Below are 13,581 nucleotides of genomic sequence, written 5' to 3' on the forward strand. Positions count from 1 at the left end.
ACTGTTATCTATGTTAGAAAGTCAAAATAAAATATTTTTGTACAAAAAGTAACATTTTTCAATCACAGATACTTGCACAAAGCTAGCCACATTCATTAGAATGTTTTGGAACAGAATCAAATTTGGTTCAGAATTAGTGAACCTCTTCTGGGTTTCCCCATACCCAAAGGTCATACCCTCAGCTTACCCCAGCTATTCTCTCTTCTAGAAAGACCACAGAAAGCACAAAAACTCTTGACACCTACTTTTACCCCCTTTCCATTTTATAATACAATGGCATAGTGTTGTACTTTCTCACTTCTGACTAAAGCAAAGACTCAAAAGCATGAACAGAAGCTGTGTTTTTAGGGGACTTGGTTTTTATGACATCTCAGATAAGTACAGAATTCTGTATCATATATGTGCGTAATGTTAACAACCTGATAGTTATAACCTCATTACACTGACAATAGTGGTATTAATCAATCCTGTCCACACCGACAGTGCTCACTGTTGTCATCAGATGAAGCTGTGAACTGAAGAGACCAACATGGCCATCTGGCCCAAGGCAGGGGCGCTGGTATGAAGGAATCCTTTAACCTGGGCCTGACAGTCTTTGCAAATTTACCACAACAGGGGACAGCCTGAGGCACAGCCCACCCCATTCAGACAGTCTCACCAACTTCCAAGGCACACATACACATGGCCTAGAAGATATTCAGAAGCAAAGGGTTGGAAAAGTGAAGGCTACACAGGAATCAGCAGGTTTTGAGTGGAAGGTGAGAACACTCAGGGATTTGGTGTCTAACCTCCGGTGGGTGGCTTTATAGGACACAAGACACTTCTCCCATCCACAGCAATGACAGCTAGACAGCCTTCAAACAGACAACCCCATGGGGTTGAGGGATGATGAGAGAAAGCCAAGTATGAGACTGCCATCTTGGCTTGAGCAATACCTCATTCTATCAGGGATAGAGGGTGTTCATGCTTCTCTTTAACACCTGCTAATCTTTTAAACAAAAGATTTTTTTTTTCTTTCAAGTAGCTGCCTGTAGTAAAGACCAAAAGGCCAGAAATATTTGACACAAACGTCCTAAATCCATATATCAAAGCACCTCTGTTGATTTTTCTTGTCTACAGGACTGAGCTTCCAAGTCACTGTGGAAGAGGCAGGAAGGTTCTCACTGTGGTCAGAGAACAAGGTGCCCAGCTAGCACACAGAGGGCAGAGTCTACTCAAGGAAACTGAGTTCAAGAGGGTTATGCCCACGTGTCCAGGACCACAACTGGATCCCTGGACTCCAAGGCCCGTGCTTTCTCCACCATGAAAAATCTTAAAAACCCAATAAACCCTATTTTTAAAAACTGAAGTCATTTCTAATTTTTCCATGTTCATTCTCACCAGCATTGCACAACTCTAAGAACAGTTTTGGGCATCAGTGGCTGACATCTAGTATGGGTTGCTCCCCCTTGGGAACAACATATTTCAGGAAAAAAAAAGACTTCAGAATAAGTCACACAAGAGGGGTAAGAGTGTTTATAGTAACTTCTATAGACTCTCTGGCATCAATCTTCAGTGATTTATAGCAAAGTCAAAATCAGATTAACTCTTATATTTTAAAGGTTTGTGGATTTTTTTTTAAAAAAATAACTTACCTACAGACCTTTGCAGGAGAAGTTTTCTGTATGAAAATAAAGAGACTCAGAATTAATCTTTAGAATTTTTTCTTCCTGTAAAAGAAAATATTTAGACCAAAAGGTAAAGAGCTCCTGATTGAGTTTGCCAGGCATAAGGGCCCGATGCACTTGAGTATTTGCTGGAGCTTTGTCTGCTTGGACTGATGAGTCCGTGGCTGGCTCAGAGGTGTAGAGTTGAGTCACCAGACAAAGCTTCCCGGACTGCAGCTCTGCCACTCCCACCACGACAGCTAGATCTAGTCACAACAGGACAAAATGACGCTGGGGCCAAGCTTTCAAAAATTTACACACCAAGAAAAAAGCAGAGAAACCGCCATAAGCTGTATAAGAAGAGAAATTAAGCTCTCTTCAGCGTCTAGTCTGGTCTGTCTCTTTAAATTTTCCTCCTTAATCCAGTTCTGACTGAGCAGTGCTATAAATTCTCTAGTATGAGGTGTAAATTAAGAAATAGAAGAAAGGAGAAGGGACATTTTACTCCACCCCTACAGAGAAGGAAAAAAGGGCAGGCTGGGAAAATGTAAACTTGGCACTTAAGAGTTCCCTGAAAAAAAGAAATCAGAACAAAGATTCTACCTTTATGGATTCCTTATTATTCAGCTTGAGGAAATTAGTCCTTCGCACTGAGGAAGAAAGTTCTGGCAGAGGGAAACACAGATGTTTCTAAATTTGATAGGGGAAGTAGTCAGAAAAGACAGCAGATTAATTCTGACCACTTCAGATTGTTTTGCTAGTTGAGGGCAAACTATGATTTATTTTTACTCTAGTTCAAATGGACATAATGTTTAAAAGTGAAGTGCGGACAGAACTCTTGAATTTTCATGCATTACTAAATAATGCAGTTTCAGCACTTCATTTTTTTAAATTTGACTTTTCATTGAGATAGCTGGTTTACCACATTGTATTGAATTAGAAGGAAAGGATAATACCCTTCAGGTGTATGTTACCACACCACACCCTCCACTGAGTATTTCATTGTTTTGGTAAAGATCCTGTTTGCATACAAAGCGGTGACTTGCATCTTGGAGACCGAGCTACTGTTATCTTTGTGTCACCTGCTGCAGCTGAGGGCAAGCGAAGCCGCGCTTGACTCCACTGCCACCTGGTGGGGGGGACACATCCTTCAACACAGAAAGAAAACCAGCATCTGGATAATTCGCCTGTGATGGCTTATTAAAAGATTCTCAACAAAGATATCATGCTATTTGCAGCGACATGGATGGAGCTGGAAGGGATTATGCTTTAGTGAAATAAGCCAGAAAGAAAAAGAAAAATACTGGATGGTTTCACTCATAGCAGGAGTGTAAGGGGTCAGGGGAAAAAAAAAAGGCAACTGTAATAAGTAAAAACAAAAATCAACAACTATAAACCAGAGACAATCTACAGGGGCAGGAAGAGCACTCGGGATCTGGTAATGGCACATGGGTGAAGTGGTGGTGGGAAGTCCACAGGAATTACAACTGAGATGGAAAAATGTACAAAAGGAAGAATGATGTTTATATATGTAAGTTTAAAAAACTGAACCTCAACAGTTTGCGGGACAAGGACATTGGTGAAAAAGATGCTCCAGCAGTTCCATGAGTAACCCAGCAACTATTTGGGGCTTAGTTACAGAGCAACAAAGCCACCCAATGCCCAAAAGAGCTCACCCATTTCACAGGCGAGGTTCTTGTGGGTTTATTTTTTACTGTTTTTAAAGTAACATTGCATTGCGACATTATATAAGTTTCAGGTGTGCACTGTTACAAATGCACTACATTTCTTTCTTTTTTTTTTTTAATCTTCTGACTAAAGGAGCCCAAAGTTGGGATTGGTGAGTAGAAGCAAGCAATAAATTGATTACTGAATGCCATTCCCCCCATTGTCCACAACTGAGGAGTAATGTCAGGACATTCAGCTTTTCAGGTTCTTCAATTTAAAAATTACTCTGTGATAAGCCCTAAACTCAGTATGGATCAGTTTAACAACTCAAAAGTATATTGCCAAAAAAAACCCCCAAAAACAATGAACATTGAAAAGCACTCTGGGTTAGCAACCTTACTCTGAGGGCTTCTATTTCTGTATCCCGAGCTGTTCGTCTCACTTCCTTAGGGGCTAATTAACAGGCTTGGGTAATATGGTACAGAGAGGACACCGAGGCACTGGGAAATCAGGTAAGTGGCCCCAAAGCTTGGGCCCAGGAATCTAGTGCCAGAGCCTTTATGATGTTTTTTCTGCCACAGTCTGTCAGCCAGTCCTGTCCCTACAGCCCTCTGGCCCCGTCAGGGCACCGGCCATCATTGCTGCTTCCTCTGCCTGCCTGAAGTGCCTTTCCTCTAGGAAAGGAAAACTCCCACTCATGCAGTGTGACCGAGTTCATATGTAGGCTGTGGCCCTCTAAGCAGGCTGCCCAGGGGTCACACCTGTTCCAGCCCATCTGACATTCTGTGGGTTACTGCAGCCTGTGCTTAGGCATCAGCTACTCCCTTCAACCTGAGTTCTATGAGGGTGACAAATACATCCTCTACATTTTTATAGCTGTAGGCCTAACAAGGTGTTTGATATAAAGTATATATTTAATACCTGTGTAACAGTATTCTAATGATAAATTGTGATAAATATGTCTGCAAGGTAATAAGACTAATTCCATAAGTCTACAAAAAAAAGTCTAGTTGACTTCTGTTTCTCCCCCTTCTGCATTCTCTACAAATAATTACATCTTATTACATTCATAACAGAAAGATTTTATACACACACACATACATATAAAACGAGGAAGCTACGTAACCCACTCAATTGTTTTTTAATTTGCCATGGCAGGAATGATGTTCTCTGATTGTGACGAAAAGAGGTCGACAATTCAAAATATGTCAGTGTTCATCCAGTTCCTTCCAAGGACAGTCTCTCTGAGCCTGGTGGTCTAGCCCCAAGAGGAGGAAACCCTGAGGACTCTTCAGTCCCTAGTCCTATATTAACTCTCATCTATCTGATCTGATTGGTCCCTCAGGAAGCAATACCCCATGAAGATGCCTGGATCTTGGCCCTAGATCAGGTAATTGTTCATTTTAAATTCAGAGAAAAGTATCCACTTCATGAATAAGAAGCTTTTTCAGAATTTGAGTGGCCTGAGTCTCCCAGAATCTAGGTAGCTCTTAGAAATTATCTGAGGTGGAAATCTCAGTGACTCGTTAGTAGATACTCCGCTGGGCTCCAGCTGAGCACTGAGGCTAATAAGAGAACCACCTGTGGTCCTTGCAAGGCGATGGTTCAGAGGAAGCAGGTAGAGACAAAGGGTAAATCAGACCATTTCATTGAGCCTGCAATGCTAAAACCAGAGAGAATCCCCACTTGGGGCTGTAGCACGCAGTGCCAGAGCTTTGCTTGCAGGTGCTCGGCATTTTACTACCTGCCACCAGTGGCCCACCTGGGGCTCAGGCTGCTGGTAGCGGCAGGCAGTGGTGGTTGATGGCAGTGGTTCCGTACCACAGCACCCCAGGGCACGCAGCCTCTGGGGCCTCAAGGGACCAGCTCCATGGCTCTGGCTCCTTCCAGCTGCAGGCTGTGGAGAAGACCCTGGATTTGGCTCTTGAGCATGGAACGGATCATCAGGTATAAGCTATGAGCTGATTGGTAGATGGTCCAATCAGCCATAGGATTGAAAACGGTCCAATCAGATGGGTTGGTGCAGGACCTGAAAGGGGATATAAGGCAGGAGGGAAGCCAGAGTGGAAAAAACACGCTTGCCCTTTCACTGGGCTTTAATGCTTGCTCAGACAGCTGACGCCTGTGCTCTCGGGCTTGTTCACTTGGACTGGACTCAGACTGGATGCTGTCAAAAGCCCCTGAAGGAAGAAGAGAAGCTGATAAAGCTTCCAGAGAAGCCAAGGCGCTTTGCAGAGACCAGGGGCCCGATTCCTGCCCCCAGCCTGCCTCTGACATGGCCTAGTGTGAGAGGACTCAGGCTTGCTATTTCAAAGAGCTATTTGTTGGTGTGGGCCACACTAGTGATCAGCAGTAACTGGCACTCTGTGACCAGGTCATTTCTGAGAACTGTCCATCGTCTGTACCACCTGCCTTGTGTGGTCCAGCGCCTGGTGCTGTCCATTCCAACCTTGGGACTGCAACTGTGAGCTGCTCCAGAGTCATCTCAGTGGCCCACCTGTGAGCACCTCCAGCTGTGGGGAGTTGGATCCTGACCTGCTTTTGCTGACTGCCACATGTGTCAGGCCCTTGTTGACAGGACAGCGCCATCTTGAATGAGCAGCCTTTTGTTGGAACGTCTGGACACTGAACACTCTCTGGGGTGAGCTAGCTGGCCAGTCGTGGCCGTAAGAACTCCTTATTTCCCTTGTTAAATAACCCTCATCCCTTGTCACCTCTGAGCTTGAGCGGTCTTGCCATGTGTTCATGGGTGAAGAACCCCCACAGTGACCTGTCCTCCATCTCATGATGTCTTTTTGACTGGCTATTGTCCCCTATAGCCCTTTTTCACTGCCACAGGTGGTAAAAATCTTATTTTATAAACTACTAAGAAAGAAAAAATCTAGACTATGACATATCATGGATTGTAAAAGCATTCCAACTTCATATAGCTAAAACTTTTCAAGTGTGAATAAAGTAGCACATTTCAAAACTGATGAAATCAGGAAATGTGATGATACTGCTAAGTGTCAGAGAAGGTGTCAGGCTTCTGGAGTGCCAGAAAGGCTATTGCCTGCAGGTCAGCAGAAGAACCTTGTCACCGCACGGTCCCCTGGCATGTCCCGCAATCCTCACTCCTTCGCTGCTTTACCACCAAGAATCAAATCAGTCTCTGATCAGAAAGCACTCCCATTGCACTCAGCATAAATTCCAGATTCCTAGCTCAGGCTTGGAGGTCTCTGTCTCTATCAGAGAGGGATGTACCAAAGGTGAAGAAACTTGTTCTACCTGCTGTGAGGCAGAGCTGGGTTTGGAAAGAAAATGAATTCCCTGGGATGAGCTAATGTTTCCAGTACCCCGCGTGAGGCTCTGCCCTGTTTCCATGTGGCTCTGGGGTGAGCTGTGGGTGAGAATGCTGTCCCAGCAGATCCACAATTAATTCCTGCTTCTATCCAAGACTTTGGTTCAGCCCTTGCCTGGGCTGAGTTCGTTGAGATCAGCAAGCATGCCTATGTGTGTTGAACTGAAGGGAAAGCGAGAAGGGACTCCTTTAAATTAGCCACCACTGGTAAGCAGGCTGAGCTGGAAATAGATGGCAGGAATGGCAAACACTCATTTGGGTCCTAAAACAAAATGCGTCTTTGAAATTTAAAGCAAAGGAAGAGAAACTATCATTTTTGCATTATTATTTACCTCTTTCTGAAAGCAGCTCTGGTGCCCACAGGCGATAACTTCAGCTACATTATGCAAAGTGAGAAACACAGGAATGGTCTGGGGGAAAAAAAAGCAGAATAAACATGAAAACATTTTGTTTGATCTTATAATTACATAATTCTAGATTTCTGCTTAAAAATAAAGATCTGTGGGAACTTTTGGCACCCACATATATAAACCTATCCGGCATAATACTTCTGCATGGATTTGTGCTCTGTTGTGGCATTACTCTTGGTGGGGTGGGTGAGTACAGGATCTCCCTTTCCGTGGATATTCTCATCAGCAAACTTTTATTAAGCACCCGCTGTGTGCCAGACACCATGTCAGGTGTAGGGGAAACAGCCTGTGGACAAATGAACAGGTCGATATGAAAGCTTCTTATTGACCTCTGACAGGACATACAGAAAGGCAGACTAACCCAGGACAGGTGTCATGGGGGAATTGAAGTCCAAAGTCTAAACCTGAACTGAGTGATGAAATAGTGAGCCACACAAGAGGTGGGAGAGTGTTTTAGACAGAGGAATAGAGAGAGCCCAATGAAGAAGGCAAGCCGCCACCTCCTCCAAGAATTGGAGGAGGGAGGGGAGAAGTTGAGCATGGTAGAACAGGAGCTCAAGGGAGACACAAGGAGAGGAAGGGGATGAGGTGGTCACAGCCCAAGGAATCAGGACCATCCTGAAGCGCATAGGAGTTCCCAAAGAGTTTTAAAGCAGACAGTGACACGGTCTGACCGCAAAAGAGTAGCTATGTAATAGGTTGAAAAATGGCCCCTGAAAGATATCTACAGAAACTACAGTGGTATCCCAAGAACCTGAGAATGTTCCTTTCTATGGCAAGAAGGGCCACTGCCAATGGACCTAGGTTAGAAGCATGAGAGAATTTATCCTGGATAAATCCTGGTAAAAGCATGTATTGTGCAGATTGACATGTTAATGTCCCAGGCACAGAGGCTTTAACTCTGTTTAATGGCAGTATACTTTAGTTGGTATTGTGGCTTTGACTATAGGCAGGAGTAAAGCAGGTACTTCCCATAATACAGCTGCATAAGCTGCAGAGAATAGCTTCCTCTGTGTGGGCATGAGTGAACCAATCTCATCTTCCTGCTAGTTTGAGCTTCAGCTATTTTTGTCTGGATGTCCCAAGCTCAAGCTGACAATCAGCATCTCACACAGACCCAGGCTGCCAATACTGTCACTGTCCTCAGCTCCCTACAGAGGGGTGCTGGTGCCTAATCACTACCTGGCAGTATAAATCTGCATTTTCAGGCACAGTTCTTCTGTGGGTCTGCACCTCGATGCCTACAGTTATCCGGCAGTAGACCCTCTGATGCACCATCTCTCTGGACCCTTCTTTTATATTTCTTTTTAAAGATTTATTAAAGATTTTAAAGATTTACAAGAACTGGGGTACAGGCCAGAGGTGTGGAGGGTGAGAGGATTCACTCGAGGCAGAACGGGGAGCAGAACAGGCAGATCAACGAATTACACTGCTGAGGGGAGCAGCGGGCGGGTCAGGAGAGGTCTGCCATGCCATGTGTTCACCTCCCTGGCCCGGGATTGAACTTGTGCTGCAATGGTTTTGGATGGCTTTATAGTGCTGTGCTTTAACCCCTTGTGCCACCAGGTAGGGCCACTACTTAAAACTTTTTTTTTTTTTTAAAGATTTATTTTTTTGTGCATACAGAACTGGGGTACAGGCCAGAGGCTCAGGGGCGGTGAGAAGCTTCACCAGAGACAGAGTGGGGAACAGAACAGGCAGATCGATGAACTACACTGCTGAGGGGAGCAGCAGGTGGGTCAGGAGAGGTCTGCCACACCATGTGGTCACCTCCGGGGCAGGCAGGAATCAAACTCATGCAGAAGTGGCTTAAGCCTCTCAGTGCTGTGCTTTAACCCACCAGGCCACCAGGGAGGGCCCTACTTAAAACTTTTTAAATATGAATTTCTCAGGCTATACTTTTCTACTAAGAGAGCAGGTTTTAGAGACAGCAGTTCTGTGACAGACTCTATCAGCCTCTATAAAAATCTCTTAAAAGAATATTGAGGCTATTTGCAGAGTTACTGATTTTCCCTTGACTGTGCACATCAGGATACACACACACACACACACACACACACACACGTGGTTCTTTTAGAAAACCTGCCCTTTTATCATCTTTATTTAGTCAAGTTCAACAGGACTTTTATGGGATGATAACAGAACTAGAAGAGCTAAGAAATATATTTATGAAATGCCAGACACTACTTTTACATCTTAGTCTTCATATTAAGTCTGAGTCAATAGATACTATTTATATCTCCATGAAGCAGATACAAGAGCTGCGGGAAATACTCTGGTTCTTTTTTAACCTGCCTCTTAATTATTAGATAATCTAGATACTGGCTTGTTGTTAAAGAGATCAGAAAAATAAAAATGTTCTTGTCAAGACTCTAGGAAAAAACCTTCACAACAAAAGGTGATTACCATCTTTCATCATGAAAAATGATGCACGGTCAACTAATACAAGGTCCAACTCCTCATTTTGATGCAAAATGTAATTCAACTATATTGCAGCCAGTTCATTTAGTTACTTAAGAGCACCATTTATAACTAATTTAATCTTAGCATCCATTAAGTTAAAATTCGAAATTCATGAATCATTGGATATTCTTTTTCTGGCTGTCAAGAGAAAATTGTAACTTAAAATTTTCCATTATTTCCATGCTCTTAAGAATACAATGTTGAGGACTTGATTGTTACTTGTTCAAGAGTTAGAATGACTGAGAACAGCTTTCTATGGAAAATCCTGGCCCTGCTCCCAGGCAAGGCCTTGGGTCACTCTGCAGAGGTGTGGATGATTCTGGTTTTATTCAAGTGCAAGTCTAGGGTGGCTTTTTCCCTTTTTTGCAAAAGAAACCCCAATCCTACTTTCTCTTTGGGTAATCTTTATTTTTATATTTTTAAGATTTACTTATGTATACAAGAGCTGGAGTGCAGGGGTAAGCTGATTCACTAGAGAGAATAGGGAGCAGAAAATGCAGATCTCTTGAAATACACTGCTGAGGGGAGCAGCCAGGAAGACAGGAGCAGTCTGCTGCGCCATGTGGTTTAGCTCCCTTTCTGGGCAACCAACTTTTGCTGCAGTGCTGCAGATAGCTTCATAGTGCTGAGACTTTTTAAAATTTTGAGTGTGGCCTTCTACAATACAGAGTAATTGCACTCTAGGGCCTTGCCTAAGAATGCAACTTGAACTGCTGACTGTCCAATTTTTATCAAAATTGTTCATGCTGGAAATAATGTTCCTAGAGAATGGCCTAAGGCAGTCTGCCCAAGGTGAACACAGCCAGATAACCTGAGAGCCCCGGAGCAGCCCCAGAGAACTGCTCCTCCCCAGCTGAGTGCCACACCATCAGCCTCCAGTACACACTAAGAATCCCTGAAACTAGGCCGTCACCATGTTACAAGGATGTTACTAAGTTATCAAGTCTCTATGAAACACCACTGTGAGCAAGGAAGTTTTGCTTTACTTCAGCAAAGGCCCTGCCCTTATTTTATCAGCTGAGAGTCTTAAAGCTTTTTCATTTAGTTGCAGGATGCTGAGAGCTCCAGTCAATGCCTGGCTGTGTTGTTTTTGTTTTTGTTTTTTGTAAAATATAACATCCTAATTTCTGGATGCTAAGTCCTTCTGTGGTTTTGTCTAGTTCTTTGCTCTCTATTTAGATTTCTTTTTAAATTCTTCATTAAAAATGTAGTTACAGAGCCCTTCTTGCTGGCACAGTGGGTTAAAGCGCAGCACTATGAAGCTCTCCACAACCACTACAGCTTGAGTTCAATTCCTCATCAGGGAGGTGACCCACATGGAGCAGCAGACCTCTCCTCTTTCACCTGCTGCTGCCCTCAGCAGTGTTTTTCAGTCAATCTGCCTGTTCTGCTCCCCATTCTGTCTCCGGTGAATCCTCTCACCCCTCTAGCCTCACACCTTTGTCTGTACCCCGGTTCTTGTATGCATGAATAAATAAATCTTTTTAAAAATAAATAAAATTGAAATATAGTTAATCATATAGTTAAAATTATTATTTTAATCATAATTCTTTTAAGTCAGTATGCAGCCTTTGGAAAGTGGTAGGTAATATACATCTGAATATGTATATTTGTAAATCTAAATTAATTTAGATTTAAGGACTTACTTGCATTAACTTTATTATTCTGTCACTAGCTGGCAAACTCCTCGAGGGCACAGTGGGCTCACACTCCCCTCTCTGCCTATGACTCCCCAGCTCAAACTTCAACACCATCTTCGCACTTCATATACACATAAAGTAGCTGATTTCTGCTTAGGAACCTCATTGTCTGAAAAAAGCATCTTCAAATTCTCAGAGTTCTTCCAGTTTGGCAAGACACAAGGGAATAAGATCAGCACTCAGGGGTGACATCAGCCCTGTAGCAGCCTCCCGCTGGGATTAGAACCCATGGGCCAGGGCAAAGGGCTGCTTTGCCTGCTTTCTGTGGATTGCTATTTTGCTCATACTTTCTACCCAAGAGCACAGACCAGAATTCAGTTAAACTGAATATGCAATCCTACAGCACTCCAAGGAGTCCTGAAGGAAGCAAGGGAGGGCACACTATCATCCTCTTCTCGTGTGCTCCTCCCGAAAGCCTCTACCAGATCATATGTGGAATATAGAGGGGGGAAAACAAAGGAAAGGACAACAAACCAAAGCCCCACAAATAGGACTGTAGAATTGAAGCTACAGAGGAGGGGAAGTAGGGGGAGAACACAAGGGAGAAGGAGACCTAGTGGCCTAGGATAAAGGATGGGGGTGGTGCCATACATCTGAGGAGGTGTGAACCAATTCCCATAAATCTGTGCTGCGATGCAAACCAAGATTACCTCAATAAAGACAAAAAAAAAAAAAACCCACCTAGGGGTTGTTTATAAATGTTTTAAAATTGGCTAAAATATACATATACCATTGTAGTGGGGCATTAAGGTGCAGGGCAGGAAGGGGAACTGGGTTTCAGGCAGGGGAGGGCAGCGAATCTTCGGTCTGTTTCCTTGGGCTCTCTGGTGTTTCCTCGTGGCTCACCTCTCCTGCAATCATACTGCTCCTCCTCATAATTTTGCTCCATAGCTGTCGTATAGCCTTGGCCTCTAGGCTCAGCTGGGCACACATAGGCATGCCCACACCCACGCCCCTGCTATCCACAATCGCACTCATGTCCCCCACACCCACACCTGCAAGTGCCTTCCGATTAACATGATCCAGCCAGAGACTCGTGGCATAAAAAGCCTGATTAAGACCATTTACATTAAATCATTTTTAAGAATATAGTTCAAGGGAATTCAGCACATTCACACTGTTGTGCAGCCATCACCACCACCCATCTCCAACATTCTTCATCTGCAGACCTAAAAATCTGTATGAAATAACTAATTCCCCATCTCTCCTCTGCTCAGCCCCTGGCAATACCCTTCTACTTTGCCCCTGTAAGTCTGACTTTACTCAGTATGTCATGTAAGTGAAATCACACAGCCTTTGTCCTTGGTGACCACCTTATCTCAGCAGGTGTGTTGTCAAGGTTCTTCCATGTTGTAACATGTACAGAATTCCCTTTCTTTAAGGGAAAATCATTCCATTTGTCCATACCATATTTTGTTTATAAATTCATGCATGAATAGAATCTTGGGTTACCTCTACTTTTTGGCTGTTGAGATCAATGCACCAAAAAATAGAATTGCTAGATCATCTAATTTGTATGTTTAATATTTTGAGAAACCACCAGTAGGCAAATGGATTTGTCAGGTTGTGTCCACCTTCCTAGCTAGTCTTTACAGCTGCCATCTGTGGTCTGTGCAAAAGCCCTTGGGAGCACTTGTAAGGACACTTACACATGTAATTACAGACACATGGGCTCAAAGAGCACAGGTGTGCACATGTGCCAATGCTCATACCTGTTCCTAGTGGGAGGGGGTGAAGGCAGCAGCAGCAGCATGGTGAAGAGGCCACTCTGAGGTGAGGTGAGACCATGAGACTACAGAGACTGAGTACACCAGAGAGAGGCCAGAGAAAGAACACAGTGATTCATCTGTGGGGGGGGGGTATGGGGGTGAAGGGGGAGGTTCTGTTGCTTCACAAGCCTCTGCGTCCCCCCTACCTCGTCTTGCCTGCTGGTCTGCCTGGGGTACATGGGTCTCTGTTCTGGCATTGAAAGGCCTACAAGAAACCATCGAGGGCTCCATGATTCTCTTTATCTGTCTGCCCGAATTGACATAGAACCTGCCCACCTGGGCCTGTGAGACCCCCATACTTTTTTCCACAGCAGTTATACCATAGCCAAGAGCAGTGCACAAGGGCTGCTGTTCTCTACCTCCTCACCAGCACTTGCCATTTTCTGGGCTTGTTTTATTTTTTATTTATTTTTTAAGATTTATTTATTTATTCATACAGAACTGGGGTACAGGCCAGAGATGCAGAGGGTGAGAGGCTTCACCAGAGACAGAGTGGGGATCAGAACAGGCAGATCGACGAAGTACACTGCTGAGGGGAGCAGCGGGCGGGTCAGGAGAGGTCTGCCAGGCCATGTGGTCACCTCC

General features: G+C 44.1%; 1 protein-coding gene across 2 annotated transcripts in view; it reads right to left on the bottom strand.

Annotated features, from left to right (window-relative positions):
- Positions 1–13,581, bottom strand: part of TMEM241 (transmembrane protein 241) — a 101,352-nt gene that overhangs the window by 64,076 nt on the left and 23,695 nt on the right. For both annotated transcript variants that reach the window (XM_012725767.1, XM_012725766.1), the window contains 2 exons: positions 6,987–7,064; positions 1,635–1,660 (listed from right to left, as the gene is read on the bottom strand). In XM_012725767.1, coding sequence (XP_012581221.1) covers positions 1,635–1,660; positions 6,987–7,064 — 104 coding nt within the window. The remainder of the gene's footprint in view (positions 1–1,634; positions 1,661–6,986; positions 7,065–13,581) is intronic.

The sequence above is a fragment of the Condylura cristata genome, unplaced genomic scaffold (genome assembly GCF_000260355.1).
Source record: "Condylura cristata isolate star-nosed mole 26May11 unplaced genomic scaffold, ConCri1.0 scaffold00016, whole genome shotgun sequence".
In the NCBI taxonomy this organism is placed as follows: domain Eukaryota; kingdom Metazoa; phylum Chordata; class Mammalia; order Eulipotyphla; family Talpidae; genus Condylura; species Condylura cristata.